Source organism: Centroberyx affinis, unplaced genomic scaffold (assembly GCF_046629955.1).
Source record: "Centroberyx affinis isolate AG114_WGS23_722 - 3 ecotype Tasmania unplaced genomic scaffold, CSIRO-AGI_Caff_v1 ptg000396l_1, whole genome shotgun sequence".
NCBI lineage: Eukaryota > Metazoa > Chordata > Actinopteri > Beryciformes > Berycidae > Centroberyx > Centroberyx affinis.
This window is the reverse complement of record NW_027279064.1, coordinates 272,944-298,706: the sequence shown is the minus strand read 5'-3', so window position 1 is coordinate 298,706 and position 25,763 is coordinate 272,944. Positions and strand designations below refer to the sequence as shown.

At 41.1% G+C, this 25,763-nt stretch overlaps 5 protein-coding genes across 9 annotated transcripts; 3 read left to right on the top strand and 2 right to left on the bottom strand.

Annotated features, from left to right (window-relative positions):
• Positions 1 to 802: 802 nt before the first annotated feature.
• Positions 803 to 4,096, bottom strand: ube2t (ubiquitin-conjugating enzyme E2T (putative)). 2 transcript variants are annotated; one of them, XM_071516266.1, is made up of 7 exons: positions 3,961 to 4,096; positions 2,949 to 3,072; positions 2,735 to 2,804; positions 2,514 to 2,619; positions 2,253 to 2,351; positions 1,642 to 1,725; positions 803 to 1,162 (listed from the first exon to the last, which is right to left on the bottom strand). In XM_071516266.1, exons 2-7 carry the CDS (start codon positions 3,055 to 3,057, stop codon positions 1,037 to 1,039), a joined length of 594 nt encoding a protein of 197 aa, XP_071372367.1. In that variant the 5' UTR covers positions 3,058 to 3,072; positions 3,961 to 4,096; the 3' UTR covers positions 803 to 1,036. The 2 variants fall into 2 exon arrangements, with proteins under 2 accessions (XP_071372367.1, XP_071372368.1); XM_071516267.1 differs by having other exon boundaries at positions 3,987 to 4,088.
• A 102-nt stretch (positions 4,097 to 4,198) lies between these two features.
• On the bottom strand, positions 4,199 to 8,706 carry LOC139641716 (uncharacterized methyltransferase YdaC). 3 transcript variants are annotated; one of them, XM_071516275.1, is made up of 5 exons: positions 8,290 to 8,462; positions 7,951 to 8,024; positions 6,488 to 6,744; positions 5,186 to 5,366; positions 4,199 to 4,705 (listed from the first exon to the last, which is right to left on the bottom strand). In XM_071516275.1, the coding sequence occupies exons 3-5, from the start codon at positions 6,740 to 6,742 to the stop codon at positions 4,509 to 4,511; spliced, it is 633 nt and encodes a 210-aa protein (XP_071372376.1). In that variant the 5' UTR covers positions 6,743 to 6,744; positions 7,951 to 8,024; positions 8,290 to 8,462; the 3' UTR covers positions 4,199 to 4,508. The 3 variants fall into 3 exon arrangements, with proteins under 3 accessions (XP_071372376.1, XP_071372377.1, XP_071372375.1); XM_071516276.1 differs by lacking the exons at positions 7,951 to 8,024; positions 8,290 to 8,462 and adding an exon at positions 8,611 to 8,706; XM_071516274.1 differs by lacking the exon at positions 7,951 to 8,024.
• A 77-nt stretch (positions 8,707 to 8,783) lies between these two features.
• On the top strand, positions 8,784 to 13,722 carry etv7 (ETS variant transcription factor 7). The gene is made up of 9 exons (XM_071516269.1): positions 8,784 to 8,995; positions 9,287 to 9,443; positions 10,212 to 10,376; positions 10,471 to 10,662; positions 11,520 to 11,645; positions 11,785 to 11,928; positions 12,088 to 12,230; positions 12,349 to 12,449; positions 12,545 to 13,722. Exons 1-9 carry the CDS (start codon positions 8,963 to 8,965, stop codon positions 12,732 to 12,734), a joined length of 1,251 nt encoding a protein of 416 aa, XP_071372370.1. The 5' UTR covers positions 8,784 to 8,962; the 3' UTR covers positions 12,735 to 13,722.
• A 444-nt stretch (positions 13,723 to 14,166) lies between these two features.
• On the top strand, positions 14,167 to 16,784 carry LOC139641711 (large ribosomal subunit protein P2-like). Of its 2 annotated transcripts, none has more exons than XM_071516265.1 (5): positions 14,167 to 14,279; positions 14,544 to 14,667; positions 15,537 to 15,585; positions 15,766 to 15,867; positions 16,540 to 16,784. In XM_071516265.1, the coding sequence occupies exons 1-5, from the start codon at positions 14,176 to 14,178 to the stop codon at positions 16,611 to 16,613; spliced, it is 453 nt and encodes a 150-aa protein (XP_071372366.1). In that variant the 5' UTR covers positions 14,167 to 14,175; the 3' UTR covers positions 16,614 to 16,784. The 2 variants fall into 2 exon arrangements, with proteins under 2 accessions (XP_071372366.1, XP_071372365.1); XM_071516264.1 differs by having other exon boundaries at positions 16,537 to 16,784.
• Positions 16,785 to 17,273: 489 nt separating this feature from the next.
• Positions 17,274 to 23,686, top strand: pnpla1 (patatin-like phospholipase domain containing 1). The gene is made up of 9 exons (XM_071516280.1): positions 17,274 to 17,481; positions 17,570 to 17,802; positions 18,006 to 18,071; positions 18,499 to 18,711; positions 19,457 to 19,517; positions 19,637 to 19,903; positions 20,287 to 20,404; positions 20,516 to 20,638; positions 21,446 to 23,686. The coding sequence occupies exons 1-9, from the start codon at positions 17,274 to 17,276 to the stop codon at positions 21,714 to 21,716; spliced, it is 1,560 nt and encodes a 519-aa protein (XP_071372381.1). The 3' UTR covers positions 21,717 to 23,686.
• Positions 23,687 to 25,763: the final 2,077 nt, after the last annotated feature.

Sequence of the window (25,763 nt, the reverse complement as noted above, 5' to 3'; positions counted from 1 at the left end):
AGAACGAGTAGAATTTTAAAGTGTAAATGTTTATATTGAAATGTGATCTTAAAAGAGACATGCAGCTTAGAGGTTATAGATTGATTGGTTACATGTTAAGTGGAGTTATCTTATTTGTTTTTGAAATATAAGTTCTATCTTATTGCTAAGGTTCATTTCAAATAAAGGGATTCATCATCGGACACACAGCAGGTCACTTTACCAGAGTAAGCTAAAAATTTCTCGTTCACAGAAACTCTACTGTCAGTTAAGATATGATGATACTTTTCTGTAATTGTATAACAGCTTTTATAAAAATTTTATGCTTTATGGCAACAAAATGCAACAGGAAACAGATCGCACATACAGTTTACATGGTTTTGTCTCAAATCAATATGCAACTCTCCTCAACATGAGGCAAGCAGTCATATAGACTGAATGGGATGTAGCTATGATCTTTCTACAGACACTTAGAGTAGGCTAGCAATATGTACATACAATGTAACTACCTCTGAACTAGCATGGTATTGATTCACTATAGCCTTATGATGTTTGTCTCCCTTTTTATATGATGAACAGCAAATATATAATTTTATATATTAAGAAATAAATCATTCTTAGTTTGTAAAAAACAAAAAAAACAGTCTTGCTATTTTGGATGTACATACTTTGTATACAACTGGTAAGCATATGGTTGAATAAAATTAATAGCTTCATACTGTATGCATCAGCTACTCTGCTTGTGCAACTATTCCCAAACACTCCCATCACGCGACACCAGTGGCCAGGGCATTTTATATAAAGCATGCAAAAATGTTCAATAGATGTTAAAATAAACTTTAATATTACAAAACATAAAAGCAAGCATTATACATATATAAATATGTAGATATTGCTGCATTTAGAAGAGGGCTGCATACATAGAAAGTGCAAGTAGGTATTGGTGCTAAATGAGAGTGTAAAAAGTACTGCTCACAAGTAGGTAAGTAAAGCATGGTCGCTGTGTTTGAAGAAGAAACCTGTGTCTCCTCAAGACTGTGATAGGCGAGGTGGAAAACTACACACAGGCTCTCTTTGCTTCCTGTGGCCTCTCCTCTGTCTCTTGCTGTCCACTGAGAGCTTCTCTTTTGCGGGATGAGTCGTTCTGGTCTGGAGTATTTTCTTTGTCACTCTCCACCACTCCCTGAACACAGACACACAGACACACAGACACACAGACACACAGACACACACACACACACACTATTTTAGACAATGATGGCATTGCCCAGCCGTGTTCCTCCTCATGCCATAATATTAAACTATAAGTTTGGAATGTGGAGGTGACATCTGTATGTAAATTTAGCACTGATTGCATCACTTTGCTGCACTAAATATTTAAAAAATAGACAATCAACATTCCAAGGGGATATTGAATGAGCACCCCATAATTACATGCAGTGACAGTACCACCTTGTGGGAAGAAAATGCAACCGCATAATGGTAATACAGTGACAGAGCAGAACAAGGTCACAGTAAACATGTCAACCCCATGAATGATGCAGTCCCTCTATTGGGCAATCGGTAAATATATGAAAAAGTCTTAAGGGGAAAACTGTTTTAATCATAGGTGACATTAAATGCTTTACAACTGCTTCACTTGTATAGACCAGAGTGGCTTACCATGTTCTTCTGAACAGCATGTTTCTCTGTCCACTTCGTGGCCTTCTCCATGAACAGCTGTTTGTTGTATTTGAACTCTGATGACTGCAATCAAAAAGTGTGAGTACTTTGCAGTGTGCCTTAGGTGTATAAGGTAGGCTGCACAATTAATCAAAAAAAGTATCGTAATTGAAATACGGACTGCTGAAATTGCCAAACTGCAAGAGGCTGTATTGTTTGTGAGAGGTAAAGGTGTTTCAGACCAAGTTATTCTAGTGTTAGCATAACCCCTGTTTTACAATCAAGCTGAATATGGGAGAGTGTATTTAATCTTTTCCCAGGTGGGCAAATATTAACCATTAAAATAAAGTATTCATGCAAGTGTAGACACTCTATGAGATTATATTTCTTTCTCAGTATCATCCTTTTTGGTTTTTGTCCTACGCACCTGTCACTCAAAGACTTTTAGGTGTGCAAAAATTATTTTTTCTTTAAGTACCGAAAAGGAAATTACATAGCAAGTTTTATCCTCACATATCTCAATTCATATTGCAATATTTACCGAAAACAACGTCATGCTGCCCTAGCGTACAGGGCAATATGTGTGAATGTGAGTATTATGTATGACTCACTATATCAGCCATGAGTGGGTCGTCCGGGTTGGGTTCAGCCATCAGCAGCTGTATGGAGGTGAGGACTGTGGAGATGTTTAGGGATGGTTTCCAGGCACCCTGAATCAAAGAAGGTAGACTTCCTTAGTCACCAAAGAAACTTCAAGTCTGTCTCACACATATAAGCTCATTGCTGCTCATTTATTTGACAGCAGAAAGACAACAACAGAGGGTGAAGGCGAAACAGAAACATTTTGGTTTGTGTATGTGATTTGTTACAACCTTGGGTGGGAGTTTGAGAGCGTCATGGCAGATGCGTCCTGAATTGTCAATGTTTGGGTGGTAGATGGGTGTCAAGAATCGTATTTTGGGGGGCTCAAAGGGGTACCTAGGAGAGGAAAAGAGCACATCAGACCTACTAAAAAATAATATGCGGCCACACTGTGGCAAAGAGAGACAGATCCCTCTCGAAAATGTGATAGGCTATCTCATAGCAAATTTACCTCTCTGGGACCTTGATCTCCAAGGAGAAGAGTCCTCCTCCATACGGAGTGCCTGCTCCTCCAACTATCTCTGTAAATGAGAAGAAGGAACAGTCTTTATCAGGCAGATAAACAAAACAGACAAGAAGTAATGGTATCTGTGAAACCTTTTGTGAGAACAAACCCTGCCTCTATTTGTTTTAAGATCCAATGTCTTGAACCTGAGACTACTTACGAGCCCGCAGGTCGTCCATCTGTTCCTCGGTCTGCCAGCATGTTATCCCGGGAGGCGGCTCAGTGCTCAGCATCTGAAGTTCACGCTTCAAACGGGACGCCCTCTGCATTCTGCTTCTAATGGACTGTAGTGGACATGAACAAGTCTGATGTCATGTATAACATAGGGTTGAACCTGCTGACGCCCATTGTGGGCAAAACATTTGTTATTTGGTGTGTAATAATTAAAGCACAGGAAATTAATAGCCTATCCTGTGTGCGGGCATTTTTTGCCTTTAATACTGTTTACGTGTAGTTCAGCAGCAGTTTTTAAAAAGATCGTTTTCATTTTTCATTAACATAGGGTTTCCATACTTATTTTACAATTAAATTTCATAACTTTTCCATAACTTCATACAAAAAATGTCATGACTGTAGACTTCTACTAGTAGTGTTTGAGACTCACAGCATTGTTCCAAATGACCTATGTAATTAATGATAATACTATCAAGTTTATAAAAATGTTGAACCGAGTATTCATTAATGAACATGTCATGACTTTTCCAAACGTTCAATGACATTTTACAATTTTCCAAAACAATCCCAGTCATGGAAAGCAAATTTTCAAATTCCATAACTTTTTTTCAGGATTTTCATCACCGTGGGAACACGGGCCTGCAACAGATGTATCAAACATGGTATAAAATAATGAGGCTGACAGTTTGGATAACGTTAAACATCTAGGTTAATCTACTCAAAGATAGGAGCTCGACTGCTAATTTATTGATTTTGGCCAGAGAGAAAACATCCGCCAACTTTGCGTTGACTATGGTTAGTTAGCTGAGGTTGCTTATGTTTACGCTAACCTGTTTTTACATTTATTTTTAGTTTACTTAGCTAGTTTAATGCTAGTTAACGTTAGCCTGCTATGTGGCTAACGTTATGTGTGTGACAACTAGCGATACGGAGTACCGACATCAACAGTCGAAATGAGATGTAGTTTAACCTATAGTCAATATTTCTTAAGGACCTACCTCGATAATAAATCAGATTATTTTACTTTTCTTCACTTTAGTAAAAGTTGTCCACTTCGCAGCAGCTGTTCAACATGCAAAACAACACCGAAAAAAGACAGCAGCACGGAGTGTTTTGTATTTCCCTCTTCGTACGTCATCAGTGCGCTCGCGTTTTGGAGTAAGGCCTTATGGGTATTGTAGTTACTATAGCTGAAGCTTGGACAGACAGTACTATCATTGATCTGATATTGACTTTTATTTGGGGAACATTTCAAGAATCCTTCTAAATCATACTAGGCCAAGTAATTAAATGATATTAGCCTACTATTGATAATAGGCAATGATTAAATGATCATCAGTTACAAACAAACAGTTAAACATCTTGTAGCCTATTCTGTGTCAAAATGTGCCAGTTTCTGGGCATGTAGGCTATTGGTTCATCATTGTGACAAATCTCAACTTAAAATTTCGGAACTTTACATTAAACATTTACATATATATTACATAATTGCAAAACACTGTAATCATACAAAACATCACTGGAACCTGGAAGCCTCCATGCAATCTCATTTTAAGGCAGTGGCGTAGATAGCCTGAAAGGTAATGTCGCTGTGTTGTTTGTCTTCCATTCTGACATCGGTGAAGCCAGAGTCTTTCAGAGCGGCCATGTAGACCTCTGGGTGCCAGTTCTCTCCTGGCAACACTCGCTTAGATGCAAAATAAGCCAGCCGGTTCAGCTTTAATGTGGTTACCATCAGGCCTCCTGGGAGGGATCAAGACGGAGAAAATGGATGAGAGATGTGTGATGAAAGAAAAGATTACATACAAAGCCTGATTGAGTGAAACATGTCAAACCACCTCCACACTAACACATAAAGTAAATAGTGTAGCCTTGAGGAGAAACAAAAGTACTGGTGTGCTCTGTGAATAGGGAAAACCCTACTGAAATAACCATTATGAAGAACACTTAAAAAATAAAAAGGAAAAAATATCAAGGTGCTTCTTAAATGGCTGGGTAACACCAGCTAAGATATGGTAGGGGATAGGGATGAAGCCAACAGACTACTTTTCTGTTTCACATTCGAATGGAGAGGTAGTTGATGTATTCGGTCAAAAAGTCACAACTAGAGTCAATGAGGTGATGAATTGCCAGCACATATTAATCATTTCAGGTCTTCATCCGGGTGTCAAATACACTATGAAACAGAGAAGTCTGTCTTATTGTTATGGAGCCATAGCCTACCTGGTTTCATCACTCGGTGTATCTCTGAGGCGCCCTTCCTGAGGCTTGGCCAGAAGTAGTAGCAGTTACAGTGAAAAACTTTATCTATGGTGCTGTCTGCCAGAGGCATGGCCGCCACGTCACAGTGGTGCAGGGTCACCTTCCCACTGGCCACCAGCTCCTTCATTCGCTCACTTGCCATCTATAAGAGGCAGAGGTGGGGACTCGAGTCACATGACTTGGATGGACTTAGATTCAAGTCACAGTTCTAATTGCTTGAGACGCATGAGGAGAATACTTGAGACTTGACTTGACTTGGGTTCAGGTGACTTGGGACTTGACTTTGACTTGATGACTTCAAAGAGTTTCAAAGTTCTTGAGAAAAGATCTTGTGTTTGTATAAATTACTTTGATTGAAAGTTATGAAATTTGTTCTACCAGACAACTGAATTTAAATGATGCTTTCTGAATTTGTATGGAATGTTTGAAGTTGAAACTGATTATAGAAGTCAAACTATAGAAGTTTTTATCCTATTAAAACAATATTGCATTGAAAAGTCCTAGATATTTTGTTTTCTTTAAGATAATAAATTGATACTGGACCCTTGATTTGTTATGACTTGACTTTGAGATCTACATTTAGACTTGGGACTTGACTTGAGACTTGTGCCTCAAGACTTGAGACTGACTTGGGACTCGAGCAAAGCTGACTTGGTCACACCTCTGCTAAGAGGAGAAAGGAAAAGAGAAATACTGTGTTTGTAACAGTGTTATTTCAAAAGTGAGTAGCGTCTGCCCTCTGAATACAATACAATGGTAATGAGCTGTGTATTAAGTCATACGGACATGCACACCTGCACAGACATGCTAGTAGTAGACAATGTACAGTGATTTTTATGTTTTTATGCCAAGTATTTTTTAGGTTTTAACCTCAACTGAAGGATTCCATGCTCCTCAACTCTACAACCCTTGGGTTTATGAAATATAAACAAGGCTGTTTTTCTCAATTCCTGAAAAGTTGACATTTTGGAGATAACCTACAAGGTTTTCACCCGACAACAGCAATAGGATGGTGGGATTTTAACTTTTTAACATTGCCTTGACACACCATCTCCTTGTCTGTTCATAATTGTGTGGTGTGAATATAACATGTGCTCATGCTGAGGGTAGCCAAAGCCCATTTCCGAGAGCTTTCTATTCTATTCAAATGATGTGCTCAGTATTTTACCAATCACTGCTTGTGCAAACATATTTTCAGACACACACACACACGCAGCCTTTCTATCTTGCTCTATCTCTTCTCTTTCAGTAATCCCATTTTACCTGGTGCATGTACTGTGAGTAATCCACCCCTATAAGGTGGCCTGTGGGCTCTGTGAGCAGTCTGGCTGCAGACTGGAGGCCCAGACCCGGGCCATGACCCAGCTCCAGCACCGTGTCCCCAGGCAGGATCCCGCTCAGCTGCACAGCGTTCTCCTCAAGGATCTGGTTGTTCGTTACGAGGAACTTACTGACCAACCATCCTGCCACTGACCGCGTTGGGTGGCTCAGCTGTTTCGCAAGTGTAGCAGCCCACATCACTAGAGAAATATAAGACAGAAGACACAATGGCAAATTTTCCATACAAAGGCAAACAAAATTACATGGTTATTTCGGTTATTCGGAGGTTATTTCGCCCCATTCCGTCTGTGTGTTTGTCTTTCTGTTAGCAGGATAACTCCAAACGTTATGAACAGATTTGCATAAAACTTTGTGGAAAGATTGGTCATGGGACAAGGAAGAACTGATTCACTTTTTGGACAAAGGGGGGCATGTCAGTGAGCGTGGCTTCTCATAAAAAGGCATATAACTTCCGAACGGATTCACATAACACCATCAAACTTTGTGTGCTCCATTATTGGCCCAATCAAACAACATGGGGGCACTGGAGAACTCATTTCCAGTTTAGACATAACCGCCCTGCCAATTTTTCCAAAACTTGGCACAGTGATAGAAGGGCAGCCCTAATGGCCACTTCACAGATATAGTGCTGGCATATATTGACAATTGCATAGCGTTGGCGGAGGTATGTGCTCTACTGAGTTCTATCTAGTTACTTATAATTCATGAAGCCAAACACCCAGAATACCATATAACCTTTTAACTCTACAGCAAAACATTGCCAGTGATACCATATTTAATTTAAAAAATCTGCAGACCTCAACTGCAGGTAATCTGTTGGAGCAAGATGGGAGTCCACCAGGACATTGAGGAGAAAAGAGACCAGAGCCGCTCATCAAAGACTACGAATGAAGAGGATAAGTAATATGTTTCCTTCTTTCCTCTGTTCAGAGAAAGAAAAAGTCCAATCAGAATATTGTGTGCGGACCTTTTTGTGATCATTAAACAGTGTGAGTAGGATTTCTATTTAAGTTGGCACAAAGCTGGAGGTGGAACAGTAAAGGAGCCATGTACAACAAAAAACGTTAAAGAGCATTTTTTTTTTCTCAACTGAAAGAAAACTGTCAAACATGGAATTCTTCCAAATATGAAAAAAAAATGCACAGATGGAAGTTTGTCCCTACTCCATTATGTAGCTACTGTTTGTCTGGTACCAGAGGTCACAGAACACATTCATGCAAATATTTGGAGAAATTCTGGGACAAGTTAACCATTTATATCCTACTTCTATGTGAATTTGTGGTTTTGACAGAGTGCAAACAGTCATAGTGCATATCTAATTTTAACAATAGCTAAATTATCAATGTTTAGGATTTGGTACAAGTATAATAGAGGGTTTGACCAACCAGTCTGAGGATTTGCCTATGCGTCTGCAGGTGCGTCTGTGGTCGTCCTATTGAGTTTATGGTGACGTTATCACCTGACAAAAGGTGACCTTGTCACTACGGTATCATTATAATATCCATATAATATTTCTGTTGAATATCATATAGTTATATAGTTATATATATATAGTTTTTGTGCGACATCTCTAAAAGTTATTATGAGCTGTAGTTCTTTTTCGTACGGGACGATGGCAAACTGGGAGTGAAGTTGCAACAAACATAAATTATTGGAAGAGATCGCGGCTGCGCAATGTTATAAGTACAATTCCTTCAATCCTATAGTCCAGATAAATACTGTACCATTAGTTTGGCGTTTAGTTAGCCTACACTTCACTTTCTTGTGATCGTGGCTGTTGGTCTGTTTGGTCTTCCTGTTGGTTTTTCCTGCAACAAGAGGGAGGAGCTCTGTGGACGCAGGCGCCGCTCTGCTCTGTAGTCTCTCTCTCTCTCTCTCTCTCTCTCTCTCTCTCTCTCTCTCTGCGATTCTTTTTCTTGACAGCTATGCATTTAGAATCTAGTGGTTTTATGAAAAAAATAAAAAAAATAAATAGAAAATGTGAAAGGCACAAAAGGAACAAAATATGTTTGTTTTTTTACCTATAGTTGGGCTAATTTCCTCACCTTAGGCTACTAAATATGAACCTAGAGCGCGCCCACTAGTGAAGTGTAATCAAATAATGTTTTTGGAAATATCCTCTTCTGTTCACTCTGTTGCTTCTTTCAGTCTCGCGCACAGTCTATAGCCTATTGCACACACCCCCTCATGGATTATGTTTCTTTCGTTTTCATTTCCCGGAAGGATCAGAATCTGAAAATAGCCGAGTTTTATTTCTTCGAAAATAATATTCAGCCTTAGACAACTTGAAGAGGGGGTTTTAGGGTGTTTGATCTGCTGCTGTTTAAGAGACCTGACGAGCTGTATGTATGTTTATCAGAAAACTCCCCAGTCTTTTGCAGTCGAACGGGTAAAAGCATGGAAGACGTTTCCCCTTCACCTTTGGTCAAGGTAGGTCCGAATGGGAACAAAACGCGCACTTATCTATAAACAATTATTTTGCAATTTAATGTATTAAAAGGACGGACAAAATGTGTACAAGAGGAAGAGCATGTAGCATGTTTTCAGATTAAATATAATTTACATTCTAAAGGGTATTGCCAACTGCTGCTGTGCTTACTGAAAAGTAAATCTTGTGGAAAAAAGAAAAAGGCTGAAAATAGCTGTACTTACTGGACTGTCACTAATTGTGTGTGTGTGTGCGTGCGTGCGTGTATGGACATGCATGTTGATGCTTTGTAGCAGGAAAATAGAGGAAGCAGCCCTTTGCCCAGGGTGTCAGTAATGCCTGACAGACAAGTTGGGCTTCCTCCCAGCATGCATCACTCCCCCCCTGCCCAGCTCCCTGTGGTCAGCGCTCCCACCCAGGAAGACCTGTGGCACCTACCTGGACGGCTGCGTGAGTCCAACTTTCTTCACCAGTCGAAATGTCGTCTTTCATTTAAAGACCCAATGAAATAAAAAATAACTTTTTTTGCCAATGCTGCCGGACTTAGTGTACACCTATTCACCAATACAGGCCAAAACAAATGACAAAAAATTTTGATATTATATAAAAATGAACAGACCATCTCTTTCCGGTAAACAGCACATTTATGTTGATGACTCATCCTGATTCACCCTGCATATACAAACATTTCGTCCAATGAAATTTTGATAACCCTTGGAATTATTCCCTTCACCCCCTGCCATTTTTTTCTAGCATGCAAGCTCAGTTCAGGTAGCAACATGGCACAAAGGTGTTTTTGGCTGCGCTTCACCCTAAAACTCTTTTCCCAGTTGGGGGCGATGGAGGCGGAGAATATTCCTCCACAACCGAGTGTAGACTACTGTCCCTGTTTGATCTGAGCGGGTTTGACGATGACACTTCCTCGATAACTCATTAATATTAAAATAAGTCTGAATAACTCCTAAGTTTCTGTTTCATTCGGAAATATGTCAATACACAGAAGAAAATCACGCTCTCCATGCCACTTCATGGGGTGTTTAACTGAAAGATATCGTTGCAAATAACCTTGATGTAGTGCAGCTCAGTCACCAGCACAGCCGGGAGTTGTATGTTTGCCACTGGAGAGAGACTCGATACAAGGCTTATAGGCAACAGTGTCTCCTAGCATGAATACCTGTAACGTGTATTTGCCTGTGTATGTGCGTGTATTCCCCATAGGAATAAACCCATCTCTGTGGGATAAGGAGGACGTTGCCCACTGGCTCCAGTGGGCTCAGAAGGAATACTCGCTGCGCCGGCCGGAGAAGGGCCACTTTGAGATGAACGGGCGAGCCCTCTGTCTGCTCACCAAGGAAGACTTCAGACGACGCTGCCCCAGCTCAGGTAGGAGCGAGGGATGAGTGAGCTCACCGAGAGAGGGGGTCCTGACTGGGTTTGTGTCTGTGTTTTCATGCACTCTTTGTCTTTCTACCTGTAGGTGATGTTCTGTATGAGATCCTGCAGTGTGTGAAGCAGCAGAGGAGGAGTGTTGTGTGTAACCCTCCAAATCCCTCTCCCGCTGGTCCCAGCCTGGCCGCCGCCACCAGCCACATCCCAAACCCCCACGTCCAACAGACCCAAAATCACAATGTGCCAGAACCCCAGCCCCCCGCAGTCAACAGAACCCAAGGTCAGTCATTTCTAAAAGTACATGTTTCATAATGGTGTGTCTACAGCAGTGTCCCTGTCTGCTATCACGATAGATTGATCATTTGTTTCTGATGAAACAAAACTTGATGATGAAATCAAAACTTGTTGATCAAATCAAAGCTTGATCCTGGCAAGAAGTTGTGGGACTCTGATGAGTCACATGTACAAACACGCACGCAGGAGTTCATGCACACACTCTCTCACAGACACACACACACACCGACACACACACACGTTTGCATTACTATACTTGTGAGGACTTTCACTGACTACATTCATTCCCAAACCCTAAACCCTTAACCCTCTCCATGACATGCCTAACCTTAACTTTTACCCTAACCTAAATCTTATTCTAACCTTAATCCTAAACCTAATCCTAGCCCTACAATAAAAAAAAAAAAAAATGAAAATGAAAAGATATCCCACTTAAACAGGTGAGGGCCAGCAACATGTGCTCACTTTGCAGGTTTGTCCCCATCTTTCTATCCTTGTAAGGACATTTGGTATAGATAGGGAGTACAGAAATGGAAGAACACACACCTGCGCCACTTGTCCCTGGCATAAGTAGGTACTTTCCAAGCTTCATAGGAAGTAGGATGTGTGCCAGTGGGCGTGTTTACCTGGAAACCAAAACTCTTACCACTCCTCCATCAGAGCTGAAAACAACAGCTTTGTTCTATGCGAGTAGTGAAATGGACTCCTCATGTTGAAAACTGCAGCAATCTTTACTACCAGTCTTAAACTCAAACTTAAAGTGGCTGTAATAAAAAACACAATCAAATTCACTTTTACTTTCTGTTCAACTCTGACACAGTTCCTCATATTTCTTTCCCGCAGTTTCCTTCACCAGTGCAGCGCCTGTAGCTGCTGTAACCAGTGTGACCGCCCAGACAGAATCCATGTCACCTCTCCGGGACCACTCCCCACCCTTTTACACACACCCTGCTCCGCACACACACAGTAGTGGGTATAACAAATAACCATACCACAAACACACTGCACTACTGTTAAATAGTGATTTTTACTATGGTGTCTTATTATCTCTCTCCCTCTCTCTCTCTCTCTGTGTCTGTCTGTTTCTCTCTCTTTCTCTCTCTATCAGATGGATCACCAGCTGTCTCTACATTACCCCACAACCAAGTTCAGTGTCCTCCCAAAGCCCATAGCATCAGCCAGGAGCCGCTCAACCTGTCCCGTCGAGAGAGGGCTAGGGGCCCGCTGCGTGAAGCCAACGGCCGCATCCCAGGTAGTTTTGCATACTGAAAATGACTCCCATTTTGCACAATTGATACCTGTGTTTTCTAAGAATGCTGAAAATACAAAAAAATCTATTCTAACGTGTTGACAATATGTGTGTGTCTATTTTTTGTTCCCAAAATCACATTCATGTTGAAACCACGGCCAGAGTGCAGGCTGCTGTGGGACTATGTGTACCAGCTACTGTGTGACGACCGTTACCAAGCCTACATCCGATGGGAAGACCAGGGCAGCCGGGTGTTCAGGGTGGTCGACCCCAACGGACTGGCACGTCTCTGGGGCAACCATAAGGTGAGTGGAGAGGTCCGCCTGGTTCCTCCTGCATGGCAAATGGAGAGACGGGTGGACAGATGAGATAGCAAAGGGAGAGGAGGTGGCTTTTTTGATGGTGTGTGATCTCTTTTTGCAGAACCGAGACAATATGACCTATGAAAAGATGTCCCGTGCTTTGAGGCACTACTACAAACTCAACATCATCAAAAAGGAGCGAGGGCAGAAACTGCTTTTCAGGTCTCTCTCTCTTTCTCGCTCTCTTTCTCTCTTCTCCCCCCTCACAACATTACACACACACTTATTTTTATTGCCTCCGCTCTGGCTCCCCTCAGGTTTCTGAAGACCCCGCAGGAGATCAGGAAACACCGGGCTGACCCCACTGAGTCCCCAGAACACACTTCACCTCAGGACGGGGACTCTCCAGAACACACTCCTCCGCATGAGTTCAACGAGGACCAGTTTGAGGTGTCTCCTGAACCTGCCTCTCCACAGCCAGCCACCCTACAACTGGAGCTCCAGTGACAGAGAGACTGTGGTGCAGATGTGTGATTAAAATACCACTATTAAGTACAAATTATTACAGACTAGGAATGCTCCCTACATGTCAAAGATGGAGATCCTGGGTGTGATGAATCTCACAGCAAAGTCAAATAAGCTTCAGCTTCATTCAATGGCTCATGTATAGTACAGGTTTAAACAATGCACAAGTGGGTGCAGTGTGTTGGAGATGTTGCACTGTGAGAAAGCTATTAATTTTGCTGTGAATCATTATGTGAAATCAATATGTATTACTGTGATCAAAATCAACACTAATAATCAGGGCCCAGGAAAGCTGTGAAAGCGATCACACCACTATCAAATCAGACAAATCCTCTTCAAAACTAAAATATCTCAGGCTTGCTCAACATATACATTGCAGTGTAATAGATACATTAACTTTTTTCAGGTATAGGCCTTGCAGTTATGTAAGTGTTGGAAATGACTGTGCAATCAATCCAATCATTGGTTGTTGTCGGGTGGGAAGGAGCAGGGTGGAGTGATTGTTAAAGTTTCTGGAACATTTTCTGTAACTTTCACTAGTCTGTACTAGCAGACGCTCAGACCTTTGATGTAAATAGTTTGATTTATCAACCTCGAGAGAAGGCATGTGTAAAGTTTCTAACTAACTACTTGGAATATATTTTTCATCAGTGTTTCTAACTACTGCTGTGTAAAAATAAACAGATCTAGCCCTATTAGAGAGTTTACAGTGTCTTAAAGAATATGTGTAGCAATGTATCTTGCTTCCCTGTATATCATCTTGTATATAGCACTGGAACACAGTCTGGCCAATCATACAGTGTTTATTTACATGCTTCCCAGCATGCATCACTTCAGTATACTTGCTGTATTCAGAAGTAACATAAAGGTGAACTAGAAGCTGTTTTAAGGTCTACATGTATTACTTACTTATAATTTCATTACCGGTGCTCAGTTATGAGGTTAACCCCTACAACCACAGTTCAAACATTTTGCCTATCTTTTGTGTGGTATAAATCACTCCTACAGTCTTCTTCTGTGGAAAAAAACTCATTATAGAGGTCTCATGCAGCTGTGCTGGTAACTCCAATTTCCTTGGGGAAGGACCAGAGAGAAAATATTGAACAAAACATGGTGAGTGAGTGCAGAGACTCTCATCGGCTTGCAATCACTGGTGGCAGATGAGTGCGATGCATGAGGTGGAACAGCTCCAGAAACCAATTCAGACTGCTCCTTCCACTGTCCTGCTATTACCTTCCCAATTAAATATTATGAGTTCTAATGGGCATTTAATATTTTCAATATCAGATGTCTTTAACGTTTTTAGAGCACCCATTCTGTGAAAAGCATCATTTCATACATGAACTGTAAACTTCTCCAATCTAGCAATAACAAATATTCTGCAGAAACAGCGGAGGGTGCTGTCTGTGACAGAATAACTAGAATGATCACTTTTATCCACCACCGAAGAAAAAACAATCCATTACCTGTCTTGAATCTATTGCTTCGGATTTGCGAGATCGACGAGTCGTATCTTTTTGATATAAAGTGAGTAAATTTGGTTATTTGTATCGACGTTCACCCAGATACACATTCCATATTATATTTAAGTGATATGTGTTCGCTTGTAACCTTGAGAAGTTAAATATGAATGCAAGGTTTTCCTGGCACTTCCGCGTCACTCCAACTGGCATTGGCAGCATCACCTAATAATCTAACTAGCAAAGAAAAAGTCTACTTTTCTATCGAGACAATTACTGCAGACTAGTACTGTTCTCTTATGTAAATTAGTGTACTCTCTCCCTTTTGTAGGATGCGTTATGTGGCTGCGTATCTGCTGGCAGTGCTGGGTGGGAAAGCCAACCCCAGCGCCCAGGACATCAAACACATCCTGGGCAGCGTGGGCATTGAAGCCGACGACGAGCGCCTGAACAAGGTGAGGTGCTTTGACCCGGCGCTCAGGTTACTCTGTCGACGGTTACACAAGAGCTCAATAACTACACAGTAATCAACACATACAACAGATGACGAGACAGTCAAGAAGAGAGAGAGAGCCTTCCACAGTATGTTTATTTATTTTATTTTTATTTTTATTATATTATTTGTTTATTTTGTCAGGGACCATGCACAAACCCCCCTCATCTCAGTTAATGAGAAGAGATGCTTTGCCCCAGATTTAGCTACTAATTTCCATCTGTGTCAAGGTTACTTGGTATGTACATGCTGTACATACCTAATTTGGATGCAAAATCTAATTTGGATGCAAAATCAGTACCCCATTTATTAAATAGAAATATATTGTTATAATGGGTGGCATTCCCCTTTAATAAGAACAGATCTACAGGTAGTAACTTAAACACTTTCTGCGTATAAAGAAGGGAACCTACTTCCACCTAAATAAACCTAAATATTTGTTACAGTCTATGAAATAAACAAATAAATTGCATTAAAAGCTTAAGTGCATAACAGACAAAGAGGTACTGCACGTGATGCAGTAGCCTATTACAAGTATCTGTATGTCCATATATTATAGTATTTATGTAATTTTTCATGCCATAGAGCAGAGTCATACAGTGAACTGGTCATTACTAGGTGAGAGGCAGTTATGTTAAGTAGAACTGTCATTATGCCTTGAATAATTATAGTGAGATTAAGAGTTACTGAAGAATGAGGATACATTTTTCTCAATTATCACTCCGATCAGAGAATCTGCTGATTGTTTAATACAACATGTATTTCTGCTACAATCCCTGGAAATGTTGCATTCTGACTCGCGTGATTTCCCCTCTTCTGTTGATTATGCAGGTAATAAGTGAGCTAAACGGCAAAGACACTGAGGAGGTCTTAAATGCAGGTAATGGACAATTCTTTCCTCACCTCATACGCACAAATACCACTCTGTTATGCATTATGTTTACTGGTGGTGTTGCAGCCTAAACCCTTTGTGGGTCATGCCCCAAAAGTAATAATGTGTTGTGAAATTTTGTGACGTTGTGGTTCCTTTTTTGATCAACAACTTCTCCTCCAACGTCAGGAATGTCCAAGCTGGCCTCTGTTCCTGCAGGCGGTGCTGTGGCAGCATCGGCGGCCGGTGGCTCTGCGGCTGTTGCTGCTGCTGCTGCTCCTGCTGCTGCTGGTAAATACAGCTTTCATAATAAAGCTTGTTTCCGGCTCATCGTCACAGTGTCATAACCTGAAACAATATCTTACCTCCTAGACATGTAGAGGGCAGGAGTTATCCCGTTGTAATAGAGCAGTTTGTTACAGTCTATGGCAGAATGTACGGCTATGGTAGACTGTATGTTTTTCATTACAGTCTATGACAGGTCTTGCATCAGCCTTGTTTATATGTGTGCTATATGAAACCAGTAACTGATTTCAGTATTGGAAGTAGGGCTGCAACTAACAATTGTTTTCATTGTCGATTAATCTGTCGATTATTTTCTCGATTAATCGATTAGTTGTTTGGTCTATAAAATGTCAGAAAATGGTGAAAAATGTCGATCAGTGTTTCCCAAAGCCCAAGATGACGTCCTCAAATGTCTTGTTTTGTCCACAATCCAAAGATATTCGTTTACTGTCACAGAGGAGTAAAGAAACCAGAAAATATTAATATTTAAGAAGCTGGAATCAGAGAATTTTGACTTATTTTTCTTAAAAAATTACTCAAACCGATTAATCGATTATCAAAATAGTTGGCGATTAATTTAATAGTTGACAACTAATCGATTAATCGTTGCAGCTCTAATTGGAAGTGTTGTAATAATGTTGATTGTAAGTAAAACATTTTGGTTTTCTCTTTCAGCAGAAGAGAAAAAGGAGGAAAAGAAAGAGGAATCAGAAGAGTCGGACGAAGACATGGGCTTTGGTCTCTTTGACTAGTTACCTTTCTTACTTTCTTTGTCAAAAATGGAAAAAAAAAAAGAATCAAAATCTATATTTACTTTTGTACATTTGATATTTGGGAATAGCCTACAGAGAAATATTTTCCGTGCCGCATTTGCTTTTTGCGTGCTGCATTTGAACGTAATAAAAGAAAGGACTTGTTCGAAAATGTGGGTGGATGTGTATTTGTAATTTCATTGGTTCAGCATAGCCACAAAAATCTGTGATAACCTAGTTTTTAGCTGGTTAATTTAATAGTGTCATCTGATAAAAACCAGACTTGGATATCAAACCTGGAGCAAGTTGGAGGGGACATACAAAAATAGTTATGGAGACAAAATCACACTGACGATGTGGTATATCACATGGGCATGCCCAACACGGTATGTCTAATTGAGTTTCACTTTAAAGCGCTGGATGGGAAAGTCTACAGCACTTGGGACCCATGCTGCGTAGATGACACATGGCTCAATCTGCTTTTACTTGGTCTACTTTTGAAAGATTACCAAATTAGGCTATTTGATTTCCAGACACATCAGATTTAGATCCTTGTGTGGGTGTGCCACTTCGTTTCTGGAGGACACAGGCAGTAGAGTGGGCTTTAGTCTTTTTTTTTTAGTTTTTCACCACCCAAAGTCAAATAAATTGAAATAGAAAATGCCTTTAGAGATTTTCGGTTGTCAACGTCAGGATGTGCCTCCTTCCATCTCCTTCTCCGGGTCGGGATTCTTGGCCACCTACCAGTTAGGGGTTGCGGAGTGTCTACTGAAGCACGCACCCTGGATCTTGCGCACTGCACCCTTCGTCCTCGGTGCATCTGCCGGGTCTCTGGTCGCAGCTGCCGTGGTCTGTGAAATGAGCATCGGTAAGTGGCTTACAGTAGTCTTTTCTTCTAAATCCTCTGTCATAAAATGTAAGCTCTGTCTCTGACTGAAAGTCGTCCCTCTTAACAGTTCACATTCGGGATGAGATGCTGCACTTTGCCAAACAGATGAAGGCGTTCACACTTGGACCCCTCAACCCCTCAATCAATGTTTTCCACTGGTTAGAGGTCATTCTCCAGAAGTACCTTCCCTCTGATGCTCACCGGCTGGCCAATGGTCGCCTTGCTGTGGCCATGACCCGCCTGCCTGACAGCAAGAACACCGTCATGTGTGAGTTCCAGTCCAAAGAGGATGTGGTGCAGGTGAGTCTGCTTTGGGAAGGTCCAGACCATATTGCCTTGTTTGATCCATGAGCAGATTAGAATACCTATACCTATGGACATAGACGTATATCTTGCTCATTATGTGAAATGTTGTCTGATGGCATTAGTGACTCCGAGGTAAAAGTTTTACAGTGATCAGAGTATCAATAATGATATCTGTTCTCTTTCATTCCTCCATTCAGGCACTGCTTTGTAGCTGTTTTGTGCCTGGATACTGCGGTGTGCTGCCCCCATCCTTCAAGGGAGTTGTGAGTACTTGATGACATTGTCATAGATTCACTTTGAACTGGGGCTGGGCGAGAATTAAATATTTTCGTTCATGGAATCTTATGGTGATGATATGGTAATTTTGTGATATTGTGACACAATTCTGCTATCTCAGTTGATGATAACAAGCAAATTCTGCTTAAAACCTCTGACAAAATGAGTCATGAAACATTTTAAAGACTGCAAAATTTCAGTTTTGTTTGACATCACACCTAGCATTATCATTCGGTTCAATGGGATGAACATTAATTTGATTAATTAACATGTGATTTTCCATACAGTGCGTGAGCCATATCATGATGTATATCGGTATGATTATCGTGATACTGATTTCAACCATATTGCCCAGCCCTACTTTGAACACACTGTACTGATCTGTATCATAATGTATATAATGTTCCCCAACAGCATTATATGGACGGGGGTTTCACCAGCATGCAGCCAGTACTGACCGCCCCCTCTAGCCAAACCTTGACCGTATCTCCATTCTCTGGTGAGATGGACATCTGTCCACGGGACACGTCCTCCATGGGTGACATGGTAGTGAGTGGGACGGCCATAAAGTTGAACATGGCCAACAGCCTCAGGATCATCAACGCCCTCTACCCCATGGCTTTAGAGGTCAGACCCTGTGACTGTCCATATGACTTTTGTTCTCCAGCACTCCATAGTCTGTTAAGGGATATTGGAAGCTTTCTTTATTAAAAGATCATACTGGTATTTCTGCATCTTTTGCTCATCTTTATTAGTTTTCTACTTATTTAGACCCATCTAGACTGCTGTTCAGTCAGTGCATAATGTATTGAACAGCAGTCTAGGTGGCTAAAAATAAAAATGGAAGAGAGTTAATTAACACATCACATTTTAATCAAAGTGTGCAACATGAAAAAGTATAGTTTGGCACTGGAAGGAATGGTGGGCCAACTATGAGCTCCAGTTGATTAATCAAAAACAATTTTATTTTTTATATCTAGAAAAATGTTAATTTAAGTTTTGTTTTGTTTTTTCGTTTAAAAGACTAGGTTCTCACATAACTTCCATACTACTTAATGTGATTAATACTATGAATTTAAATCAGACACATCTCTGTCAGCCTAAAAAGTTGCATAAATTATGTTTCTGCAAATAATAATAGAGGTGAGTAAACAGAGTTTAGATGGGTTTAACCCTCCACTACATCCCTGGTTATATATCAGTGTGAATTGAGGTCATCCTGCCAAATTATAACAATGGGAAATGGAGTAAATTGTCATGAAAATGGAAGTGAACTGAAAGGACATCAGTACAAAAGGTGACACTGATATCTTTGTGTATTGCCCTGTTTCCGTAACCCTAAATTTCTAATTTGTATACTTTCTCTGTTCAGACTCTGGAACAGGCTTACTACAGCGGCTACAAAGATGCCATTGATTTCCTCCAGAGCAGCGGTAGGTCAACTTTATTTAAAGGAAAGAATTTGTTAAAAAAATACTAAAATACTGTTAAGACCCTGAAGTGTCTGACCTACTTTCCGTCCCTCTCTTTTTCTTCATTCTTTGTGGTGCAGACCCCGCCCTGTATTTGGCGGCACAAAAGGTATCCTCAGGGCCACACAACTGTTATCTAACAAAAAACTGGATACATCAAGAGACCACCCTAGAGGAGGAGGAAAACGGAAATGGGAAGAAGGAAGAAGAGACGACTGTGTTGACAGCTTTCACAAACAACAGATGCATGCAGAGGGACAGCTCTACTGAAGATGAATCGATGAAGAGGAATGAAGAGGAATCGGCAATCACAGAGCCAACTCTCCACCTTGACATGATACAGAATGGTATGGGTGACACACACACACACACACACACACACATATGTAATTTATTTCTATACGTGATGATTTCTATTCCAACAAAACCTTCCTTGGTCATTCCAAGATGTTCAGAACAATGTTGAAATGCACACACAAATGGCCTCTGTGTGGTTTGTCAGCTGATTTGGCTGAATAATAACGTAACTTATGAATTCCAGGAGTGGTTTGTTTTCTCAGACTAATCAGTTAACTAGAGCTTCAGTCGAACAGCACACACTTTCTCTTGAATGTTTTAATTATGACCCAGTTCACTCCAGAGTGAGTTGAGGCTGACACACATACACACAGATACATAACTGTGTTATACCAAGGCTTTAGAAGAGGTGTTTTACTATTCTGTGTTTCAGTTCTGCTGTGCAACCTGCTAGGCTATCTAGGCATGTTTGGGTTCCCTATGAGAGTCTTCTCCTACCTGCTCCTACCTCTCACCCTACCGCTCTGCTACATCCACCAGAATATGCACCGGTAATATACTTAACATACATTACAGAAACACCACTTCCGATTTAGTGATTAGAAACTCAGTGTAATTTCAGTTGCTATATTGCAGTAGCTAGCCTTGTCTTCTCTCTCCAGATTGGACTTGTGGTCCAGTCAGGCTCCGGTGTTGCTTTTCGGGGTGTGGCACGGCCTGAGGCAGTTTACCTTCTTCTTCTACAACATGCTCTTCCATAGCATCAAGAAGAACCTAAATGATAGGTGAGATGGCATCCTTACTTCCCCACAGAGGGAAACCTATTACTCAGTGGATGGTGCTCAAAGCTTTCAGGAATACTGTTGATATCAGCTTGTAAATTCACATACCTGCTCCTTCTGTTTTCACATATCCTCTCATTATATTCTGCATATACTAATGATATTTTCATAACGTTTTCACTGTTTCATACTGTATACATACTGATATTTTTAGGTTTTTATTGTTATGTTTATATTTATATATACCACCCATACTGTCTACTTTTGCTCATTTCTGCAATCCCTTACAGTTTTACAGTTTTACATCACTGTAGAGCATTTGTCAGTGGTTTTATTACGTTAAACGTAACGTGAGATATTTTGCTATTTTTCCCTCATCTTAATTGTTTTGCTGCTCCATGACCTAATTTCCACAAATCAATCAAGTTTCATCTTATCTTATCCTATCACAACTTAACTTTACTTTAGACAGAGAAGGGAATACAGCTCATCTCTAGTGGCTGGGATGGCTGATCCTCCAAAAAAAATTCCAAGGCACACTTCTTTCCTGAAAAAATTGAAAAGCCTTTATTGTATGGGCTTAACTGTCACTTTACTTTACTTTACTTTACTTTACTTTACTTTACTTTGGGTTATCTTATAGTATCCTATCGCAACTTTACTTTACTTTACTTTGGCTTATCTGATCTTATCTTATCTTATCGTATCACAATGCAACGCAACTTTGGCTTATCTTATCTTATCTTATCTTATCTTATCTTGTCTTTTCTTGTCTTATTTTAACTTACATGTGTGTGTTTCTGATTTCAGGGTAATGCCCATGGTGCTGCTGCTGCAGTGGTTGGATGTCCAGGCAGAATATGAGGGTCCAGGAGAGAACCAGCAAGGGGAGTGGCACTCTACACTACGACTTCAGTTCTCCTCTTCTTCCCCCTCTTCTTCCCCGTCTTCTTGCCCCTCTCCTTCGTCTCAACCATTTGAACCTTCAGACCCCAACCAGCTCACTGTCTTACTGCATCTGGATCAAGAGGTAGACGGTGTACGCAAACGGGTCCCACGAGATCACTCCATCATGGGATAACAACATATCTGAGTTATGTATAGAGGTTAGGTCTTTTTTGTTAACAATTGTTCACCAAGCAGAAATGTAAAAAAAAACCAAAAAAACTATTCTTTGTAATTGCTTGTCATTTGTTGTCTATTTTGAGAGTAGACTGACATTGGGAAATAGTTTGAAGATTGAGGGTTTTTGCGCAAGTGCTGAAAATATGTCTTTCAAATTGTATCCCTAAATATCTTGGGTTAATCTGTTGATGTAGTTTATGTTTTACATCTAGACGACTGAAAATACTTAAATACATATACAATATCAGGAAGATCAGACCCTACCTGTCTGAGCATGCAGCACAACTCCTGGTACAGGCTCTTGTAATATCACGCCTTGACTACTGCAACTCCTTACTGGCAGGGCTCCCGGCCTGTACTTTCAAACCTCTGCAGATGATCCAGAACGCGGCGGCGCGTCTGGTCTTCAACCAGCCCAAAAGAGCACATGTCACTCCGCTATTCATATCCCTCCACTGGCTCCCAGTTGCTGCCCGCATCAAGTTCAAGTCCTTGATGCTCGCCTACAAAACAATAACCAAAACGGCTCCGACCTACCTGAACTCCCTCATTCAGGTCTACGCTCCCTCCCGCTCACTACGCTCTGCCATGGAGCGGCGCCTGGTGCTGCCACCTCATCAAGGCCCTAAGTCTCTAGCCAGACTCTTCTCTTCTGTGGTTCCCCGGTGGTGGAACGAGTTGCCAAACTCCATTCGATCCGCAGAATCCCTCTCTATCCTTAAGAAAAGGCTAAAGACCCAGCTCTTTAGCGAATACCTCCTTTCATAAAAAAAAAAAAAAAAAAAAAAATTTTTTGATGCACTCTACGCATTACCTCATAGCACTACCTTGTAGCACTCCCTCGTAGCACCTATGTCCTGTTGGACCAGAACTTAGCTTGTTGCACTGTCTCGTAGCACCTTTGTCCTGTTGGACCAGAACTTAGTTCTATAGCACTTACTCTCGTTGTTCTCTCCTATCTAGAAACTTGCTTGTGTTGTATGCAAATCTCATGTGTAAGTCGCTTTGGATAAAAGCGTCTGCCAAATGTGAAATTGTAATTGTAATTGTAAATGTTTTTATGGTCTAAGTAACAGGATTTAAACTATCAACATAGCGTATTATTTTCTTCATATCATAATAGACTGTAATCGAATGTTCTTTGCTTCCATGAGCGGCTTCTGTTTCTGAATGGATCCTTTTAAGGAGTTTTAAGGAGCACCTTGAGCTTCACATATATTCTGATTACCTCTTTCAACTCTATTGAATGCAGAAATACTTGAGTGTGATTGGCATCCCAGTACCTTGGAGTAAAAATCTGCCATGCCCATGTATTTGAACATTTTACAGCCCACTATGATTTCTGTTTGAAGAAACTCTTCCTTGTTTATTCCAAGATGTTTAGAAGAATGCTTATATGAACTCAGGTTTGCCAGCTTATTTATGTGAATAATACATTTGATAGATTTACTGACGGTTTGATTTCACAATAATCAGTTAACTTTTCAGTTGACATTTCAGTGGACCAGTATGTAGAAAACACTTGTGGTTTCTTGAATGTACAAATTATGACTCAGTTTAGCTCTAGGGGATATATTCAGAGTGTTCCTAATTTCATTTCCACACGAGAGATGAGACCTAGTCCTGTGATGTCCTCTCCGAACAGCACGCTCTTTCACTCCTCTTCCTTCCAAGTGTGCACATTTGACAGAGGCATCTGAAATTAGAGTGCGTCAGATCAGTTTACTGCTGCTGCAGGGGCTGCACCATGGCGCTGATGTTGAGCTTCAGTGGCCTGTGGCACCAAATGTCCCTTTTCAGAGACCACTGCGGTAAATGTCAGGAATTCTGGCAAACAAGGCCTATGTTAGGTTTCCAGTATCCTACAATGAGGATCATCTTTAACAGAAACCATTGAGTCACCTTTGTTCCTTTATAAATCATTGTAAACAAGGTAAGAGGTTTTTTGGAAACCATTCAAGAGCATTAATGAACTATGCAAAGGCAAATGAATAAATAGTGTTATTTTGTGTTCATCTGTCTTATTTTGTGTAGGCTACGTAGTTGCTACCTGCCCACTGCATACCTTCTGCTGCTGTGTATTTGAGCACAAAGCCTTCCCAACCATTTAAGGCCTTGAGCTAAGAGCCACCTTGAACCCTTCCCAGCCTACATGCCCGATCTCTGAGCTTCAAATCTAGAGGAAGGGAGAAAGCCAAGAGGAGATTAGATCTTTTAACGGGCTTCTCTTTTTGGCCACAGCCATATGTTTAGATAACTGCCAGTGCCCCAAGCTCTAGGGCAAACCTCTTTCAGTTTTGCAACAAGTCCTTCTGGCCGCACAACGTCAGGGAGGATTCCAATCTTTTAAAGTGGCTTCCTCTTCTTCCTTATTTCTTATTCTCTTATTCCTCACCTGCAAACGATGACCTGAGAAACAGAACTAGTGGGATGAAAACAATATCTTTGACTGACTTCTTGATGATATTGACTGTCTTCTAAGAAGTCTCTTAAACACAATATGATATGCAGTTTCATAATTTGACCACAAGGTGGGGCATTGAGAGCAAGAGTGGAGCAAGGTCCAGCTGTGCTGGTGGAATGTAAAATATCCTATGAAATCAAAAACACTACCTGCTCTCTCGGCCAAACTGGGCCAAGTAAGGACACAAAACAGGCAGCATGCATCAAGAAGCACTCTTTCTGCTTCCACTTTACACACTGTATCTGTAACTGAAATCTCCACTTCAGATAAATGAGATAACAATGGTGGCAAAAATATGCATTTCAAAAAAGCGTTGAAACCAGGAGTTTCGACTTTTCCCCCCCCAACAGTCCTAATTTGGGATGAATTAAGATAAGTTACCAGAAATTCCACCTGGGTTTTAAATCCTTTATTAGCTGAAAGATGAGAGTGAAGCTAACAAAGTGCCTGTGTGGAAATATATTGAATGTAGCCTCTATGTGTTTTGTATCAGCTGTGAGCAAAGAGAGTGGATGACCTGTTGACCACGAATCCAGTATACACACACACCTGATCAGCTAATCCACCTTTCAGACTCTTGCCTGGATGATAATGTGCATTGGCACAGAGCAGGAACAGACCATTTGATCCCTTTGCTCCATGTCCTTTTCATACGGACGGCCTATTACCTGGGGAGAGATCCTGTTATGTAATGAGTGTGGATGGATCATACGGATAACACACACATCTGCTGCTGTCCTACCCCAGCCAGTTATCCAGCCGGCCAGCTAGCAACCAGCTGGCTGTAGCTCTGCAGAGATGGAGAGGAGAGACAGGGTGATGTAGCCTATTTATAACAGACACATAAGGGTTCATTCAGGAGATGCACAGGACACAGGAGAAAGTTTTTCATGTTGGAAATGAAAAAAAAGTTTTTCCTTAAAGGATCACAAGCCCATCTCCTCTCCTCTCCTCTCCTCTCCTCTCCTCACCCCTCCCCTCCCCTCCTTTCTTTTCCTTTCCTTTCCTTTCCTTTCCTTTCCTTTCCACACACACATCTTTCACAAAGGATATAATCTCCACGACTATCAAAAGGCCTAAAAAAATTTGAAGAAATGATTGGCATGTCTAAAAATAGAGCTGCTGGCTGCTCCCAGTCTCTTTGTTGATGACATCACTAAAAGAACATGACCTTTTCAGTAATCCGCCCGGCGACAGGGTGAATAGAATGTATTTGGGCAGGGATGGCACACGAGCGAGTTGGCATGTGTTTGGGCGTTTGTTGTAATTTTCGGTTCTGAGAAAAAAGGAGGGGGTTGCTGTGCGTGTGAGAGAGCAGAAGAGAGGAAGACAGGGAGGAAGGCTGCTGTCAGATTGATAGAGAGTCAGCTCCTCACTGATCTAGATCAATGGAGATGGAGGGATGGAGAGGGGAGGAGAGGAGGCGATGACCTTTGAGATGATGAGGATGGCTTGTGACCTATGCTGCTTGGCACACACGGAAACTCTCTCTCTCTCTGTCTCTCTCTCTCTCTCTCTCTCTCTCTCAATCACACACTC